Raw genomic sequence first — 18,384 nt, forward strand, 5'->3', positions numbered from 1 at the left:
GCTGGTAAGATACCCTCTGGTTATTTATCGAGATAGGCCTACAAGCGCTACAGTAGGGGCTGTAACTCTGAGCTGGATGCTGAATGTTACATCTTGCATAGCATCCAGCTCAGAGTTACATCCAGCATCCGGCTCAGAGTTAAGGCTGGATTTGGGGGGGCAGTGATGGGGCAGTGATGTTGCCAGCAATGGTTGCTGCAAAAAGTATCCAAAGAAAATGTGCATTTTATTTAGGGCCTATTTGGAACAAAATCCTGCAGTACCTGCGGCACTCCAGGGACAGGGACAGGAACAGGTTTTTTAATACTTTTTTAAGGGGTGGATTAGCTTAATATTGCAGAAAGATTGTTGCTTCGATCAATGTAATTGTCTGCATAATTTCCAATCCCCCATATTTTTTGTGGGGTAAATATATATATATCCATATACATACACATACGCATACAGATACACATATATACATACACATACCTATATACAGTGGGGGGGGGGAGTATTTGATCCCCTGCTGATTCTGTACGTTTGCCCACTGATAAAGAAAGGATAAGTCTATAATTTTAATGGTAGGTTTATTTGAACAGTGAGAGACAGAATAACAACAAAAATATCCAGAAAAACACATGTCAAAAATGTTATAAATTGATTTGCATTTTAATGAGGGAAATAAGTATTTGACCCCCTCTCAATCAGAAAGATTTCTGGCTCCCAGGTGTCTTTTATACAGGTAACGAGCTGAGATTAGGAGCGCACGCTTAAAGAGAGTGCTCCTAATCTCAGTTTGTTACCTGTATAAAAGACACCGGTCCACAGAAGCAATCAATCAATCAGATTCCAAACTCTCCACCATGGCCAAGACCAAAGAGCTCTCCAAGGATGTCAGGGACAAGATTGTAGACCTACACAAGGCTGGAATGGGCTACAAGACCATCGCCAAGCAGCTTGGTGAGAAGGTGACAACATTTGGTGCGATTATTCGCAAATGGAAGAAACACAAAAGAACTGTCAATATCCCTCGGCCTGGGGCTCCATGCAAGATCTCACCTCATGGGGTTGCAATGATCATGAGAACGGTGAGGAATCAGCCCAGAACTACACGGGAGGATCTTGTCAATGATCTCAAGGCAGCTGGGACCATAGTCACCAAGAAAACAATTGGTAACACACTACGCCATGAAGGACTGAAATCCTGCAGCGCCCGCAAGGTCCCCCTGCTCAAGAAAGAACATATACATGCCCGTCTGAAGTTTGCCAATGAACATCTGAATGATTCAGAGGACAACTGGTGAAAGTGTTATGGTTAGATGAGACCAAAATGGAGCTCTTTGGCATCAACTCAACTCGCCGTGTTTGGAGGAGGAGGAATGCTGCCTATGACCCCAAGAACAGCATCTCCACCGTCAAACATGGAGGTGGAAACATTATGCTTTGGGGGTGTTTTTCTGCTAAGGGGACAGGACAACTTCACCGCATCATTTGACGGGGCCATGTACTGTCAAATCTTGGGTGAGAACCTCCTTCCCTCAGCCAGGGCATTGGAAATGGGTCGTGGATGGGTATTCCAGCATGACAATGACTCAAAACACACGGCCAAGGCAACAAAGGAGTAGCTCACGAAGAAGCACATTAAGGTCTTCCCTGGCCTTCCCTGTAGCTCAGTTGTAGCTGTGTTTGCCAGTTTTTTTTCTCAGGTCTGGAGTGGCCTAGCCAGTCTCCAGACCTTAATCCCATAGAAAATCTGTGGAGGGAGCTGAAGGTTCGAGTTGCCAAACGTCAGCCTCGAAACCTTAATGACTTGGAGAAGATCTGCAAAGAGGAGTGGGACAAAATCCCTCCTGAGATGTGTGCAAACCTGGTGGCCAACTACAAGAAACGTCTGACCTCTGTGATTGCCAACAAGGGTTTTGCCACCAAGTACTAAGTCATGTTTTGCAGAGGGGTCAAATACTTATTTCCCTCATTAAAATGGAAATCATTTTATAACATTTTTTACATGTGTTTTTCTGGATTTTTTTGTTGTTATTCTGTCTTTCACTGTTCAAATAAACCTACCATTAAAATTATAGACTGATCATTTCTTTGAAGTGGGCAAACGTACAAAATCAGCAGGGGATCAAATACTTTTTTCCCCCACTGTAGATATACATACTTTTTTTAGAATATACCTTTTTTATTCCCCGCAAACCCTACCACCCTTGCCACAATTGGAGTAAACTAATAAACAATAACACTTAGGCTTCTACCTTCAGTTTATACATCTTATACACATTTTACAGACACAATCTATTTTACAATAGTTATAATTTGTTTGTTTTTAGTCCTTCCTCTATTTCTGATGTCCAGGTTTGCCTACCCCTGCACAACAATATATGATCATGATATTTTAATACCAGGGGGTAAAGTAAGGCGCTATGGTCTGGTACGGCGTCACGGCTAAAGAAATAGTGGAGGTACACCATACCATTAAAAAAAACCTATCGTAATAATTAAAAAAAATGTCAAGAAAACATTAGGCTATTACACCAATTTTTATCATTACCACATGTCAGAGGCATGGAAAAATTAGCAAACGGGTGATAGGCCTATAGCCGACACTCCAAAATGTGATGTGTTTAGACGATAACAAGAGTGCGAATTACACTGACATTCGGGGGGTCTCTATTGGGTGCACGTGTGCACACTTTTTTGGGCCTAATAGTAAAGATGTCTTTTGTCACATCTTCTCCTGCCACGCCCTCTAGTGCTCATCCTGTGTCTCCTTGACCTGCCGCCACTCCCCCCAGTTCTCTCTCTCTCTCTCTCTCTCTCTCTCTCTCTCTCTCTCTCTCTCTCTCTCTCTCTCTCTCTCTCTCTCTCTCTCTCTCTCTCTCTCTCTCTCTCTCTCTCTCTCTCTCTCTCTCTCTCTCTCTCTCTCTCTCTCTCTCTCTCTCTCTCTCTCTCTGTGTGTGTGATTGTGTGGGCGGAGACAGATGTGCTGGAGTCAGAGCAGATCCCCACCAGCTGCAACCTGTTCCATAATCAAGACCTCTACAAATACTCAGTCCTGCCACTTCCACACTGCCAGATCGTAATCTCTGCTCAGTCAGTCCATGTTTCTAGCCGGTTGTTCCTGGTTTCCCTTGCCTGACGCTGTTTTCCTCTCCGCTACAGTTCTGCCCGCTCTGACTCTGGTTCCTGTCTCCAGTCCGACTTCTCATCAGTCCTGCTACTCTGTCCTGGATTCCCCACTCTATGCTCCCTTGGATTCCCCTCCGGACCTGCTTACCCTGTCCCAGCACTTCTCGCTCCAGCCTCAGCCTCCACACCTGGTTTCCGGCAACCCGCCTAATCTTCCCCCCGTGTTTCAATAAATACCTTGGTTACCTCATCCCAGTCTCATCTGAGTCAGCTCTTGGGTTCACCTGTTTCGCTCCATGTGACATCTTTACCGCAAAAATGAATCTGATTTTCAAACAAATCACTTCAAAAAGTAGGCTTCCTGTCTTAACGACTGTTCCACAGATGCATGTTCATTAATTGTTTATGGTTCATTGAACAAGCATGGGAAACAGTGTTTAAACCCTTTACAATGAAGATCTGTGAAGTTATTTGGATTTTTACGAATTATCTTTGAAAGACAGGGTACTGAAAAAGGGACGTTTCTTTTTTTGCTGAGTTTAGTAGAACTTCTAGAGAACATTGGTCTACGTTTTGATTGTCCTTGAACCCGTTGTTACCCTTGTGCTCTGACACTTTGTGTGAGTTGGGTGCAGGAACGTAGCGGTCAGGTCAATTGTAGTGGTAGTTGTTTCGATGGCAACGTACTTTACAGTTATTTTGCGGTGGGTATTTGTTTCGTGGTATAAACCGTTGTTGTGAGTCATCTCTCAACGCTCCAATACCTTATAATGCACCCTCTAACTGGAGTGAGTGCTCCTGGTCAAACTTCAAAACAGAGATGTCAGGGCTCTTAGCGTTGCGTGCTTTTGGTACCCCAAAAGCTGTGCTTGCAAGCTCTCTGAGTTGTAAGATAGGCAAGCCAACGTGGGCTGTAGGGCCCAAGTTGGTAATGAAGGTGCGATACATGTTCGACAGAAACATTTGTTTAAATGGTAACAGCTCTTCCATTCCTGTTTCAGTGAGTAGACCAAAGTAAACTGAACGAAGCCTATGATAGTAAGCTTGTGGATGTTCATTCCGAGCTTGTTTGACAGTGTTAGCCAGGGAGCTATTATGTTTGCGAGTCGCAGAACCACTGAATTCTAACCTCAAAGCTGTGGCAAGTTTAGCGTAGTCGTTTTGCACGTGTTGCTGTGGTAGACGAATTAACCTCGTCACGTGTCTATTCAACATTCGCTTCAACAGGTAAAGCCTGTCAGAACACGTAGCGTTCGGGTAGCCATCCAAGGCGTCCTCTATGTCTGCTAGGAACTTCTCCGTGTCGTTTGGCTGACCTGGAACGGGGTCAAAGGTGCAGAAGGTTTTGACAAGTTCTTTTAAGGCGTTCTGTGCAATGCGGGCGGAGAGGGTTGGCTTCATCCTGTGGGGAAACATGGGATTCCCGTGAAGGCGGGACTTCCGTCAATAATGGATCAGTGACGTGGGAGTTGGACTCAATGAGCTTGCAAAAGCAAATGTAATTGATTAATCAATGTTAATGATAAGTGTCACGTCCTGAACCTTGTAAGATGTAATTTTCTATAGTAGAGTAGGTCAGGGCGTGTTTTGGGTGGTTTTCTATGTTTTCAATTTCTATGTTTAAATTCTAGGTTTCTATTTTTATGTTGGTTTTTTTGGGGTGATCTCCAATTGGAGGCAGCTGGTCCTCGTTGTCTCTAATTTGAGATCATATTTAAGTAGGGGTTTTTCTTCCTGTGTTTGTGGGCAGCGATTTTCTGTTTAGTCTGTACCTGACAGAACTGTATTCTGATCGTTTGCCATTTTGTCTTTAGTGTTTTTTCAGTTAATCAATATGAGCACTCAACACGCTGCGCTTTGGTCTGCTCCTTTCGACAGCCGTTACAGAACTGCCCACCACAACTGGATCAAGCAGCATGCTCGGGAGGAGATGGATACCTGGTCTCTGAAGGAGAGGCTAGAGAGGGTAAACTGGACTTGGGGCCAAGTAATAGACAGATATAGAAGCCTGCCAGGGAGGCACGAGAGGCTACAGAAACCCAAAGAAAATTTTGTGGGGGGGGGGCACATGGCGCAGTCGGTGGAGCCAATCCGGGAGAAAAGGGAAATGGGAGAGTTATTGAGTTGGTGGAGGACGCACAAGTTTTTCCCCAAAGGAACGTGTCGTCAGTTTGGTGCCACCTGAGTCAGCTCCCTGTACTCATCCTGAGAAGTGTGTGGAAGTTCCGGAACAAGTGATACCGGCTATACACACCAGGTCTCCAGTACGTCTCAACAGCCCGGTACGTCCTGTGCCTCCTCTCCGCACTCGCCCTGAGGTGTGTGTCATCAGCCCGGTGTCACCTGTACCGGTCCCACGCATCAGACCTCCGGTGCGCCTCCACAGCCCAGTACGTCCTGTGCCTGCTCCTCGCACTCTCCCTCCAGTGCGCTCCCACAGCCCAGAGCCTCCGGCGGCGCCCTGCAGCCCAGAGCCTCCGGCGGCGCCCTGCAGCCCAGAGCCTCCGTCGGCGCCCTGCAGCCCAGAGCCTCCGGCGGCGCCCTGCAGCCCAGAGCCTCCGGCGGCGATCTACAGTCCCGTTTATCCGACGACGATCCATGGTCCGGTGGTACAGAAGCAGAGGGATCTCTGGGCGGAGCGGGGGTTATGCCCCGAACCGGAGCCACCTCCGCTGCTGGAGGATCTGCTGGATGGTAAGGTTCTGGGTACTGCACTAGAACCGCCATAGACAATTGTCACCCCTGCCTTTTTGTTTTGTGGTTTCTTTTGTTGTTTTTTTTAGTTGCATTCGGAGTCTGCACCTTTGGGGGGGGGGTACTGTCACGTCCTAAACCTTGTAAGATGTCATGTTCTATAGTAGAGTGTGACAGGGGGTGTTTTGGGTGTTTTTCTATTTCTATGTTTAAATTCTAGGTTTCTATTTCTATGTTTTTTGGGGGGGGGGTTGATCTCCAATTGGAGGCAGCTGGTCCTCATCTCTAATTGGAGATCATATTTAAGTAGGGGTTTTTCTTCCTGTGTTTGTGGGCAGTTATTTTCTGTTTAGTCTCTGTACCTGACAGAACTGTATTCTGATCGTTTGCCGTTTGTTATTTTGTCTTTAGTGTTTTTTTAGTTAATAAATATCAATATGAGCACTCAACACGCTGCGCTTTGGTCCCCTCTATACAACAGCCATTACAATAAGTGGCTCGTAGCATTCAGTACTTAACTCTACACTGACTATGTCAGAGAAACAACACGGAGGTAACATCTATGTATTGTTCAAATGGCATCACACACAACCAACAAGTCCTGTCTACAACTCAAATGGACTATATTAATCTGGGTGTATAATGTAATCTGCTTTTCAATTTCATATAGGCTGAATGTAACATGAAGGCCTTATTCTATCTTAGATCAATATGTTCTGACGTTGGTACCATTAATGCGATGGTGATTATTTTATCAAATCAATTAACTATGTTTAATTATTACGATTAAATTACTCATGTAACAATTAACTCATTGGCTATCTTGGGGCACAACGGAAAAAGTTTGTTTAATGAGTTGCCGTTTCCCGATGTAACTCTAAAGATATATATATTTATACCTGTCATCCATTAATTATCATTATTACCTCATCAGTCTCATTCTGAATGTTGTTGACTTCAAATCTGCACGAACCCTAGTCTCCATGATGACTCAGTGATACACAAATTGGTTTATTTATTTACTAACTAAATAATCACACAGAATTACATAAACACACACACAGGATTGATTATACATTAATTAGAAGAATTAAACTATTGTAAATATGGATATTTAGCACCCTAACAATCGCTCATTTGGATTTAGAAATGCAATGTACATATTTACGCTTGTATGTCTTTGTCGTCTCACTCTGTTGAAATCACTCGATCAGTCTGTGGAGAGTAGTTCATCAGAAAGTCTCTGGTTGTCAACCAGATGTCACCATGTGCTTTGTAGTCATAGCTTCTTAGTCTCGGAGTATCTGTTAGAACAGATCTTTATTCTGGAAGTGTTTGTTAGAATGGATCCTTAAAAGTATCACACGGTGGTCCTCGGTCGAGTTTACTAGACTAAAGTACTTAAACAGCTGTAGACAATGTTCCTATGTAGTATTCTTCAAGAGAGAGTTTCTAAACATTTCGTACCTTTCAGCTCACACTGTCGGTCACACTGGTCTTTAGTTTTAAATAATTTCTCAGCCGTGTAGCCAACTCTTCATGCTGTCTGATCTCTAGAGATTTAAATTCCTATCATTTCAACGTGCAGCCACCGCTCCACATTTTTCTGGTCTCTATTGTCTAACGATTTGTGACGTCCGGCTTACCGTCCGCCTACTTGGTCTAATGTAAATTCTTCAGTGAGTCATTTTAAACACTTGGAGAAAAAGAGCAGTCCCTCCTTTTGTCATAAGGTCTGTGCGTGGATACTGACTGGGTAAAACTTTACATGAAAGACAATTTTCTCATTTAGAAGGCTACGGTCACATTTCATTTTCTCACAATTCATTTCATATTTAATCATATCAGTCCCACAACATTTAGATGTAAATCTGATAACTGGAATGTATACATTTGTAGAGTTACTGTTATTTGGTTATACCGTCCTTAATGATATCACACAACAACAACTTATTTGACATGATGATTGTTTTGAGCCCCACGAACCATTTACCACATTATTTACGTTAGAAATGTCCAACGTTTTTATGTCACAGTACTGCAAAGTCTCTGTGGTAACAAAGGGATTTTAACTTCCATTTCTGCAGAGTGGGAGAGAGAGTTCCTGCAAGGTATTTACGACCCGGTTGTTAAGTCACAAAACTCTAGTGGGAGAGGGGGGGCTGGCCGATCTGGCGCCTATGATCCTCACCCGAGAGGGAAATTCATGACAATTCTATACTGTATAATTGGACATACTATGCTGTTTTTACTTAGAGAATTGTCTATTGTTATATGTTAATATATTTACTGATATAGGCTTGTCTTTTAAGACTTAGTCATAAATCTGAGCGTTCAGATTTATGACCTGCTTGGGTGCGACCACAGTCCTGTGTTTTCGATCGGCAGGAATTTAGCTATGTGGGAAGTGCAGGTAGGAACAGAGAGTGGTGGCGATATCAGCTTTCTTGGTCTACACAGATGAGCTAAATTTATTTTTACAACTCTGTTCCCAGGGCCTGTTTCTGCACATCTGCTAACTGTCACAAAGATAAAAGGATGTACTTTCTATAAAAGGCGAAAGTTAGCTCAGATCATTGAGCTTTTGAACTCTGACTATTCTTAGTGATGGTTGATTGCTTCATTTTTGCTAATCTTATAATAACGTTGTTTTGAATAATACAGTCTTTCCTTTTGGTTAGAATTATTGCCACATTTGATTGACAACTAAGAGATATGTTAATTGTGGATAACGGTTGTTCAAGTTCAGCATAGCTAGCTAGCAAAGCGATTCACCTTTCTTGCTAGCTAACCAAATAACACCAGCAGCATCTCTGTTACCCAACAAAAAACGATATGAGGGAGAAAAGTCAGCCACTCATCCACTCCTCCAATGACATGACATCCTCCCAGCAGGGAGTGCAACTGCGACCCAAACTGGCCATTGTTTTATCAGAAAAAATATGACCCTTTATAATGTCCACTTATGTATGTAGGATGCTGTATATAGCAATTTAACATATTAAAACAAAATAGATAAATAATATTTGCCCAGCCTTTGCTGCTATGCTTGCAGATGTGCATGATGTGCTGTGACCAAATAAAAAGTATTGAATAACTCCAAATAACTAAAAAGTAGCTATAGGTTGTTGTAACATTTCAACTTAAAACATGTTTTTCATTTTTTTGCACTGCATGGATCATTGGTGCGGTTGAATGCATCGTTGCTGTATGGTGCACTCAAAATGTATTGTAGTTGAGTAGCCAACCTAGGCTACTGCTCAAATGTTGGTGTAACAGGCCTACATGTCTCTCTTTTGAATGGTGTTTTGTTGCAGGTTTTGTTTTTTTGGTTATTCATTGTCAAGCTTTAAAAACCGAAGCCAGGCTGCAACATTTTAGTAGCCTAGCTAGGACTGTGGCATGTGTCTGTACACTTTCCCTCCACTGCAGCGCTGTAAACAGGACACACGAAAGCAGCGCAGTTGAAGTTGAATTAACTTTACAAGTGCATAAGGCTGTAATTTCATAAAGTAGATGACTCAACTGTTGACTCATTTATACTCGCTTATGTGTGCCTAATTCGGACGGCGGGCCTTGTGTTTGACACGTATGCTAGCCTATTAGCCACATTATGACTGATTTGTGATCATTGCCCTTGCTAGTTTGATTGTATTGACACTCCCAGCCTTAGTTACAGTTGTCCGTTTTTGTTCAAAATATTGAGTCATTGAAACTGAAACAGTGCATCCCGAATGGGTAGCGGCAGTAAACAATGTACCAGGCCAGCTGTGATTTACAACCTGATAGCAATATTTTGGGACTAGCAAGAAATGCATTGAACTGCATCCATCTATTCTGCCAACAATGCCTTAATGTACATCATGGAATTTTGAGTCAAATATAACCTATTTATAAAAACTCTTATAAAGTTGGTTTTGAAACAAACAGAGAATTTGATATTTATGACTTATATTATGATTGTCTGTTTCATATCTGCTCCAATTCCTTTCAGCCTCGAATTAGTCCTTACTGAAGTTTTTCTTGGTAAGCGCTTCTCATGTGTGTGTTTGTCAGATCTCTGCAAATGTTGAAGTAAGTCAAGTGTTTAACCTTGATCGAATGAACCCCATGAATATGTGATACATTAACTGATAATTGATGACAAGATAAACTGATTATGCGCAACTCAACTACAATGTAGGCGGCCTGGAACACGACCATTCTCAAATCAAGAATCGCAGCAATCATTGGTCCGCTCAGACCATGTGATCTACAGTAGACTTCCTATGAGGATGATGGACTGTTTTGCTGGATATTGAGTCTTTTGAGTTTGAGGTGGCTATGATTTAATCGCTTTGAGATCCATTTCACCTCAATCAAATACGTTTTGGCGAAAGGACGACGAAAGACCATGGCCCAGGCTACACAGATGAATGTCCCCGAAATCAACACTCCGATAACAGTAGAACACGATAAAAAGAAGCGACAGTTTAATATACGACTAAATGGTAATGTAACGTTAGCTACGCGAAATCGTACGTGTTTTCCCCTTTATCAACTGTTTACCAAAGAGTGCGTTTAAGCTAGTTAGCTAACCAACTTTTTCATAGCGCAAAATAGTCTTCATTGTAGTCAAACTGTAATTTAGATAAGGAACTTACTTTTTCCTAATGGTCGTTGTTGTAAACAAACGGACAAAAAGCTACTAGCTAGAACTCAAGTGGCATAGCCAAAGATTTGTAGCGTTAGCCAACTGGGATAATTGTTAGCTTCCTGGCATTGAGCGGTTGAATTGAATGCTCTTGCTGTCACGCATCTAAAATGTTGTTCTTCTCAGTTAGTTTGCTAGTTTGCATGCACATTCGCTTAAAAAAATACTTCTGATTTGAGAGAATCTGCTCAACTTTCTCTAAAAACCCAATTCCTCATTTATCTGCCCGCATCCCTATATTTGATAGATCTTTAATTGAGGTCTGATGGAGAATCAGACTGATGTGTACAGACCTTTTTAATAGTCGCGCATGGTAGCCCTACTTATTTAGCATATAATTGCACCCTTTTAAATTCGGAGCGGCAGGTAGCCTAGTGGTTAGAGCGTTGGGCCAGTAACCGAAAGGTTGCTGTATCGAATCTCCAAGCTCTGGGTCTGCCCCTGAACATGGCAGTTGTTATGAACCCACTGTTTCCTGGTAGGGTGTCATTGTAAATAATAATTTCTTCTTAACTGACTTGCCTAGTTAAATAAAGGTTAGATTATAATTTTTTTTTACTTAAAAAAAAAGTAAACCCTTTTCTCTGGTTCCAGGCTCTCATGACCGTGCGGTCCTCTTGTACGAGTATGTCGGGAAGAAGACTGTGGACCTGCAGCATACAGAGGTTCCAGACGCCTACAGAGGGAGAGGCATTGCCAAGCACCTGGCCAAGGTTCGACTGTGACAATATGGAATGGAACCATTGCCCAATGCCAAAATAGACACTACACTCTCACTCCTATTATGTCCCTATATCTTTTTAACATTTATCTGTGCCTTTCAGATAAGCAATGGGAGTCCATTGGTCTCAGTATTAGTAGTTAGGCATTTGAGCCCATAGCCTTGTCCAAAAACAACTCATAATGTTACCCATCATTTGCTATATCACAACAATTCTGCAGGAGAACCTTCTTGCAATCTGGACCTGTGCAGCTCACTCTGTGTATGGAGAGAAGTCTTTGTACCTCTTTAATGTAGTAAGAAATAGTAAATATAGTTTCCTAAGCTGGCAGCTGATGAACTGCTTTTATTGGACAGTTTGGACTCTCTTTCCCATCTAGTTCTCTTTATAACAGCTGCATGGCAATATGAATGTTGCTTGTAATTCTGGAAATCCAAGCATTGGCCTGTTTATTCAGTCTAGGCAGTGCTTTGCCAGATGAGCTCAGCTCAGAGCGCTGGTGGGTAATATCAAGGGAACAGTTATGGTAGCGATAAGAGGAAGAAGGAAATTAAAACATGGTTTGTTTGAAGATCTGTGTAGACCGGAATGTTACTATTTTAAAATCTTTATATAAAATATAACAGAGCAAGTGTCTCACCTTTCATCTGCAGTCCCTGATTACTGCATGTATTAAAATAAAACCAGAGTGACAAAGACAATTACTTTGTAAACTCAAGCTACAAAACAACTCCTAAATTAAATGGCAATGTTCTGTTGATTGCAGGCGGCCATGGATTTTGTGGTGGAAGAGGATCTGAAGGCTCACCTGACCTGCTGGTACATCCAGAAATACGTCAAAGAGAATCCCCAACCTCAATACCTGGAGCACATCCACCCCATGTGACCCCATGACAGAGAGGAGTGGAGAGAGACTGAGTTAGAAAGCATGGCCTCATGCTTTCTGTTTGGAGGACTTTGCTCTGTTTTTGGGATGGGTGGGTGGGTGGTAAGGGAGAGGGAAACAATACTATAGCTATCCCTATCTCTACAGACATAAAGACTCCCAGTTGGAGAGCAGTGGTAAAGGAACTGTCCGAGTGCCATTGACTACTCGTAGCCTGTCCTCCATGGGCATGGACATCCGTTTGTTTGTGTGTTAAAAAAAAAAAAAAAAAGGAATGTTGTAGAGTCTTGCTGTCTTATTGTGTATACAGTGGCAAGACTGTATGCAGGATTCCTGTTTTTTTTGTACTGTAAGAAGCAATGTCTCATCACACTTCGGCCGGTATTGCTTTCACCTATCCAGTCTTGGCTGGTCCTTTGAAGATGAGTGAACAACAGCAGGAGGAAAGGAACAGCTTTCTGGAGTGTAATGCAATCCTGATCCTTCAGGATGATTGTCTTCTCGTCAAAACCATCAAGACAAACAGCTGTTCATCAGGACCTTGATTAGCTGAATCAGGTGTGTTAGAGCAGGGTTGGCGCAGTAGTTGCACCAATAGCTCTCCAGGAGGGTGGACCACACCTGGTTTACTTTATACCATCAACTTGTGGGCTATATCCCCTACATGCAGTCAGCCTGTCGTGGGCTAGTGAGGCGCTTCCCTCTATTCCTACTATGCTGCCCAAGACTATCTGTCCCCATGTTCATCAGGACAACCACTCTTCAGTAGGCCTACCCTTCACCTTAAATGTTACTGTACAGTAAGCTGCTGTGCTATCTGACATGAGATATTGCCATAGAACTGTCATCGACAGTCGGTGTAATCTTCTACTGTCTGTAAAAGCACTAATTCCGGGCTGTTCTACACTTTAAATCTTGTGACATTTTCTCTATACAGTTTACAAGCATGGCTTAAGACAACAAAATTCCAATATCAAGTAACAGGTTGTATTTTTTTATTTGCTGAGCATCTAAAACTACAGTAGAGATTCTCTCTGGCTTTGACCTAGGTGAGATGTACTATTTGCTAGGTGCCTGAATGCATACTGGTCAGGAAGGCAGTAAAACTGAGGACACTGAGTCTTCAGGGGATGGCTCTGTAGGCCTACTGTCTGACAGAGATGGGTATAAAGTCTGCAGACAGTCTGATTATTTTCCATGTCTCTCTTGTTTTAAATTAAATACCTTATTTGACTAATTTACTAACCATTGATTTACAATCATATAGAAGTGCCTTATACATTTTAAAGTAGTTTCCTAGTATACTTCATCTCTGAGCTGCAGAATACCAAGGTAATAACATTTTAAAGGTGCACTTTATGCAATTAATCTATTGGTGAGGGAGGCAGGGAGCAGGCTAATGGATTGCACGTTACCGGGGTTTGCACTGGCTTGGTACAGGGTTACAACACACTTTCCAGTTTAGTGTTCTACACCGTGTGTGCGATAAGCCAGATATCAACTCACTAGAGAAGCTTGGATAGGACAGGACACAATCTGGGTAAGTATAGCAACCAGAGGCAGGTAAATATCACCCCCACTTCAGTGTGACAGTACGTTGCATTGAAGTGTGAGTGTAGCCCATAATAGCAAGTGGAACAATTTACCTGCTGCGCAATCTGGCTATAGAATGGTTTGTCCTACTCTTAAGTCCCATAGTGTTGTCCTTGCTTGTGATTGGTCATTCCTGAACTGTTACAAAACATAAACATGATTTGTGTAGGCAGCATTTTCCGCATTTGTGTTGAGCACATTTTGGATTACAGTTTACGTCAAAATGTACTAGTGTAGTAAATTAAACTGACCTCTACATTTACATGGTATAAATAATGAGTGGTACTTCCTAGATGCATTCAATTAATTATGGGAAATGTAGTACGACAAAGTATATTAAGTCGTCCTCGCAGTGTATTGCAAGTATAACATACACTACACAGCCTAGCTTGCACTGCGTCGACAGCAGTCGTGTATTGGTTCTCCAAGATGGCGTCGTTGGGAAGGAGGCGCGGTGTCCCAGTCAACAGGGAGAGGTCAGTTAGACTCAATCATTGCCATATCACGACTATTTTTGTGAACAAGGTCTATTTTATGATACCTACACGTTCACTATTCCAATATATGGCCTTTAAAAGCAAAATGCAGCTGTCACTCCCGAATTCCTTCCTCCATAATTGCTCATGTGATGTTTTGATTAGCATGTTTGCTATCGCCGCTAACTTTGCTAGCCTGTTCGTCAAAGCTTCAAAGTCAAGTTCTGGATAGGTTAGCCATCCCAACTAAAATAGTGTGAAAACATGCTGTAACGTTACAAAGTAGATATACTAGCACATATCCGTCGTATAACACAATACTAACGTTTTACTCGCCGCTTGTAATTGATGTACTAGCTAGTTTTCAGAGCAGTTAGCTTCCAAACAGCGGTGGAGCTGACCAATGTAACGTTATGACCTGACGTTATGCAAAGATGCGTCCAATACAGCACAACAGCTCCCATGTTATACGTAGCTAATATAGGTGTTACTGGAATTGTTGAAACAGTTGTGAATGATCAACATGCTCGCTAACCCAGAGTTTTATTTACGTTAGCTAGCTAACAGTTAGCTACTTGACGGGTGCGTTCGTAAATTCGCTCTGGAGTGTCTGACTCAGAGTGCTCTCAGCCAGGGTGAATTTACGAACGCAGTCTTATTTAGCATGCCGTGTTAATCTTGTTGGGGAGCTAGCTAGCACTCTTGCGTGGGGCATAATGTTTGCAAAGTGAGAGATTCGAGTTTTACACGTGAGTTATTTACACTTGCTATAGCTACATTTTGTTTTCTCCTGCATATTGTCCATAGCTACGTTAACGTTCCCTGGTTTCACAACAGAGCCTGGATACGAACCAGGGACTATCACATCCGGCCGTGATTGAGAGTCCCATAGGGCTGCGCACAATTCGCCAGGGTAGGCCATCATTGTAAATAAGAATTTGTTCTTAACTGACTTGCCGAGTTAAATAAAATAAAGTTATCACCATAGCTTATTACTAACAGGCAACTTGACAGTGACTGACGACTAGATAGTGAACTCTGAGAATTCTAAACATGAGAAAATACCCTACTTTCCCTTTGATGCAACAACTCTTATTTATGTCAAACATGCACAGGCAACATATGTCAAAGTTCCACAAAAGTGTCTTGTTTTTATCATACAGTGGGCTGAAAAAACAGGTGTTGTGCTCTAATCTGATATCAAGGTCATGGACTATATGTACACTTCTTTTAAAGTAGTTGTTCCCCTTATTTCTTCACAAGTGGTATTCATCTGTACATAATCATTAAAAACTGTTGCAACCACTTGCCTTAGGCCCCGAAGCTGCACAATTGCTATGAAGCTTGGAAAATAATTGGAATTTAATATTGTGATTCTCTTCCTTTTCCATCTACTTACTATTTCTAATCCCCTCTCTCTCCCTCATTATCTCATCTCTCTGTACACAGGGGAGTGATGGCGGCAACGGACTGCTACATCGTTCACGAGATCTACAATGGGGAGAATGCACAGGACCAGTTTGAGTACGAGCTGGAACAGGCACTGGAGGCCCAGTACAAGTACATTGTGATCGAGCCCACGCGCATTGGCGACGAGACGGCCCGCTGGATCGCCGTGGGAAACTGCCTGCACAAGACGGCCGTCCTGTCGGGCACCGCCTGCCTCCTGACGCCGCTCTCGCTGCCACCTGAGTACTCGCGCTACGTGGCACTGCCCGCTGGTGCCCTCAGCGTGGCCTGCTCCGCCCTCTACGGAATCTCCTGGCAGTTCGATCCCTGCTGCAAGTACCAGGTGGAGTACGACAGCCAAAAACTCTCGCGGCTGCCCCTGCACACACTCACCTCCTCCACGCCAGTGGTGCTGGTGCGCAGGGACGACATCCACAGAAAGAGACTCCACAACACGATAGCGCTGGCCGCCCTGGCCTACTGCGCCAAGAAGATCTACGAACTCTACGTGGTATGAGCGTACTCTGAAGAGGGTTAAAATAAATAAAAAAATAATAAAAAATATAACGGGAAAAGAAAGAATCCACCCAGTAGTAAGCCAAGTGGAAGCCATGCGCAGAGTCGAGGGTTTGCCCCTAACCCCCCCCCCACCCCACTTGCGCGGGCGCTTACTTTTGGGCTGTTTGCTGGATCAGAGGGATATAGTTCAAACTAGAAGGAATTATTTTTCCCTTATTTTCTTGTAAGTGACATCACCAGTGCACTTATCCATATGGTACCCTTGCGCCTCTTCCCCATCCCTGTACCCCTCTCAATACACTAAGTTAGGGCACAGGGGTAGCTAAGTAAAAAGAAATAGACTGAATTGTGTTGCAGTTGAAACGGACAGGCTTAAGTATTACCAACATGTCTATTCCTTGTAGTTTTACTGTACCCCTTTCTTGCTGATCAGTATGTCACCCTTTCATTAAACATTAGGATATTTCAAACTCTCCTTTCTGTATTTTCTTTTTCATTAAACAAATTTTACACCATGTCTTGAATCACAAAGGCAATAGCATTACCTTTGTTTTCAGATTTGTCTTTCTAGGTTTACTCAGTTATTGGAACAAAGTCAAGACCTTTAAACATACTTGTTTGGTCATCCCTCACCAGTCAGTTAAGGACAAAACAGATCAACACGAATGTCGGCCATGTGCAGCAAGTCCTATTGCCTTTCTGTTCATTTCCCAACTATTCTACATGTTGAATCGCCAACATTGTGTTGGTCTGTCTTTGTCCTTTACACACATGCAGTTATGGGCAGAAAGACTGTCCAGATGGAGCTCTTTGTGGGATTGTTAGACACTTAATGGGGACTTTCTGAGTGTAGGAGTGGGTTGTGTATGTAAGGGACATATACACTGAGTGTACCAAACATTAAGAACTCGTGCTCGTTCCATGACAGACTAACCAGGTGAAAGCTATAATCCCTTATTGTTGTCACTTGTTAAATCCACTTCAATCAGTGTAGATGAAGGGGAGGAGACAGGTTAAAGGATGTTGTTTTAGCCTTGTTACAATTGATTTATGGATTGTGAGCTATTGATTGGTGAATGGGCAAGACAGAATATTTAAGTGCCTTTGAATGGGGTATGGTAGTAGGATCCTGGCACACCTGTTTGTATCAAGACTGCAATGCTGGTGGGGTTTCCCACGTGTATCAAGAATGGTCCACTACCTAAAGGACATCCAGCCAACTGGGAAGCATTAGAAAGGTGTTCCTAAAGTTCGGAATACACAGTGTATATGGATCTGAGTTTGAGTCCCAAATGTTGCCAGTAGTCTTGTGGTGTTTTTTCATCTTAAAAATCAGGTTGTTTGCTATGTAAAATAGAACATGACAACCTCGTGTACACACGACTTGGCCAGGTTACAAGAAAATGATCATTCATAGTTACATTTAAAAAATATTAGAAAGAAATCTCACTAAAGAGAGCAATATTAATTTGTGTTGTTTTTAACCATTATGGTTTTCAATTGTATTTAGTTTTATTTGGAGTATTATTTGAAATTGTAAGGCTTTGCAGCTTGATGGTGGCTTGATTGCCAAAAAAGTATTTGGCTATCATCAATACAGGGCAACTTACCCTGTTTGCCTGTGTTTTCTTTCACATTGCTACTTTGCAATATATTATACAAACTAAACAATGCCCATCCATGAACAACCTGGAAAGTCTTTGTTGGGACTGCAGTTAAAATACTTAGAAAATGTACAATGTTTTTTTTCTAGTAATTGTGCTAGCTTATTACCTGAAGCTCTATCTTTGGATCATCTTGATATGCATTTGAGAGTCGACAGTTGAGAATGGTGTGATACCAGAGAAAAGAGTCCCAATTCGGTGGAAAATCTGTCTCCCTCCAGCAGGTGGCGTATTTGTCGTTTTGCATACCAAGCGAGGAGTTTTTCTATGGAGGTCAATGAGTGTCGAATTTGGTCAACAACAAATAAATGGCTTATTTCCTACGTGACGTTTATTTGATTAAATAGAAGTTTCGTAATGCTTAAGTTGTTACGAGTGTACAGATATAAGTAGGAAACGTGACTTCCCGGCAACTCCGATATAAAGTGTTTTTCTCAAGAGTTGTCTTGAGATGGCTACGCATATTCATGACATGAGGCTATAGCATACAGGCAGTTGACGTCAACAACCCTAATCGAATATTCAAAACAGGATTACAATAATGAGATGTATCCACCAATCCAAAGAAAGGATA

The 18,384-nt window shown here is 42.5% G+C and overlaps 2 protein-coding genes across 4 annotated transcripts; both read left to right on the forward strand.

The window, feature by feature from the left end:
* The first annotated feature begins 10,060 nt into the window (after positions 1–10,060).
* On the forward strand, positions 10,061–12,362 carry natd1 (protein NATD1). Its single transcript, XM_014192233.2, has 3 exons — positions 10,061–10,298; positions 11,096–11,214; positions 11,990–12,362. The coding sequence occupies exons 1-3, from the start codon at positions 10,202–10,204 to the stop codon at positions 12,107–12,109; spliced, it is 336 nt and encodes a 111-aa protein (XP_014047708.1). The 5' UTR covers positions 10,061–10,201; the 3' UTR covers positions 12,110–12,362.
* A 303-nt stretch (positions 12,363–12,665) lies between these two features.
* On the forward strand, positions 12,666–16,621 carry tmem11 (transmembrane protein 11). Of its 3 annotated transcripts, XM_014192231.2 has the most exons (3): positions 14,080–14,178; positions 15,016–15,091; positions 15,628–16,621. In XM_014192231.2, exon 3 carries the CDS (start codon positions 15,635–15,637, stop codon positions 16,142–16,144), a length of 510 nt encoding a protein of 169 aa, XP_014047706.1. In that variant the 5' UTR covers positions 14,080–14,178; positions 15,016–15,091; positions 15,628–15,634; the 3' UTR covers positions 16,145–16,621. The 3 variants fall into 3 exon arrangements, with proteins under 3 accessions (XP_014047707.1, XP_014047705.1, XP_014047706.1); XM_014192232.2 differs by lacking the exons at positions 14,080–14,178; positions 15,016–15,091 and adding an exon at positions 12,666–13,649; XM_014192230.2 differs by lacking the exon at positions 15,016–15,091 and having other exon boundaries at positions 13,677–14,178.
* Positions 16,622–18,384: the final 1,763 nt, after the last annotated feature.

This window comes from Salmo salar, chromosome ssa03, assembly GCF_905237065.1.
Source record: "Salmo salar chromosome ssa03, Ssal_v3.1, whole genome shotgun sequence".
Taxonomy (NCBI): domain Eukaryota; kingdom Metazoa; phylum Chordata; class Actinopteri; order Salmoniformes; family Salmonidae; genus Salmo; species Salmo salar.

Excerpts from the sequence above, each read along its gene's own strand:
- natd1 (XM_014192233.2), top strand. The coding sequence starts at position 10,202 with ATGGCCCAGGCTACACAGATGAATGTCCCCGAAATCAACACTCCGATA. Across the intron at positions 10,299-11,095 it reads GTTTAATATACGACTAAATG|GCTCTCATGACCGTGCGGTC; the intron begins GTAATGTAACGT and ends CTCTGGTTCCAG. Across the intron at positions 11,215-11,989 it reads TTGCCAAGCACCTGGCCAAG|GCGGCCATGGATTTTGTGGT; the intron begins GTTCGACTGTGA and ends TGTTGATTGCAG.
- tmem11 (XM_014192230.2), top strand. The coding sequence starts at position 14,132 with ATGGCGTCGTTGGGAAGGAGGCGCGGTGTCCCAGTCAACAGGGAGAG. Across the intron at positions 14,179-15,627 it reads GTCCCAGTCAACAGGGAGAG|GGGAGTGATGGCGGCAACGG; the intron begins GTCAGTTAGACT and ends CTCTGTACACAG.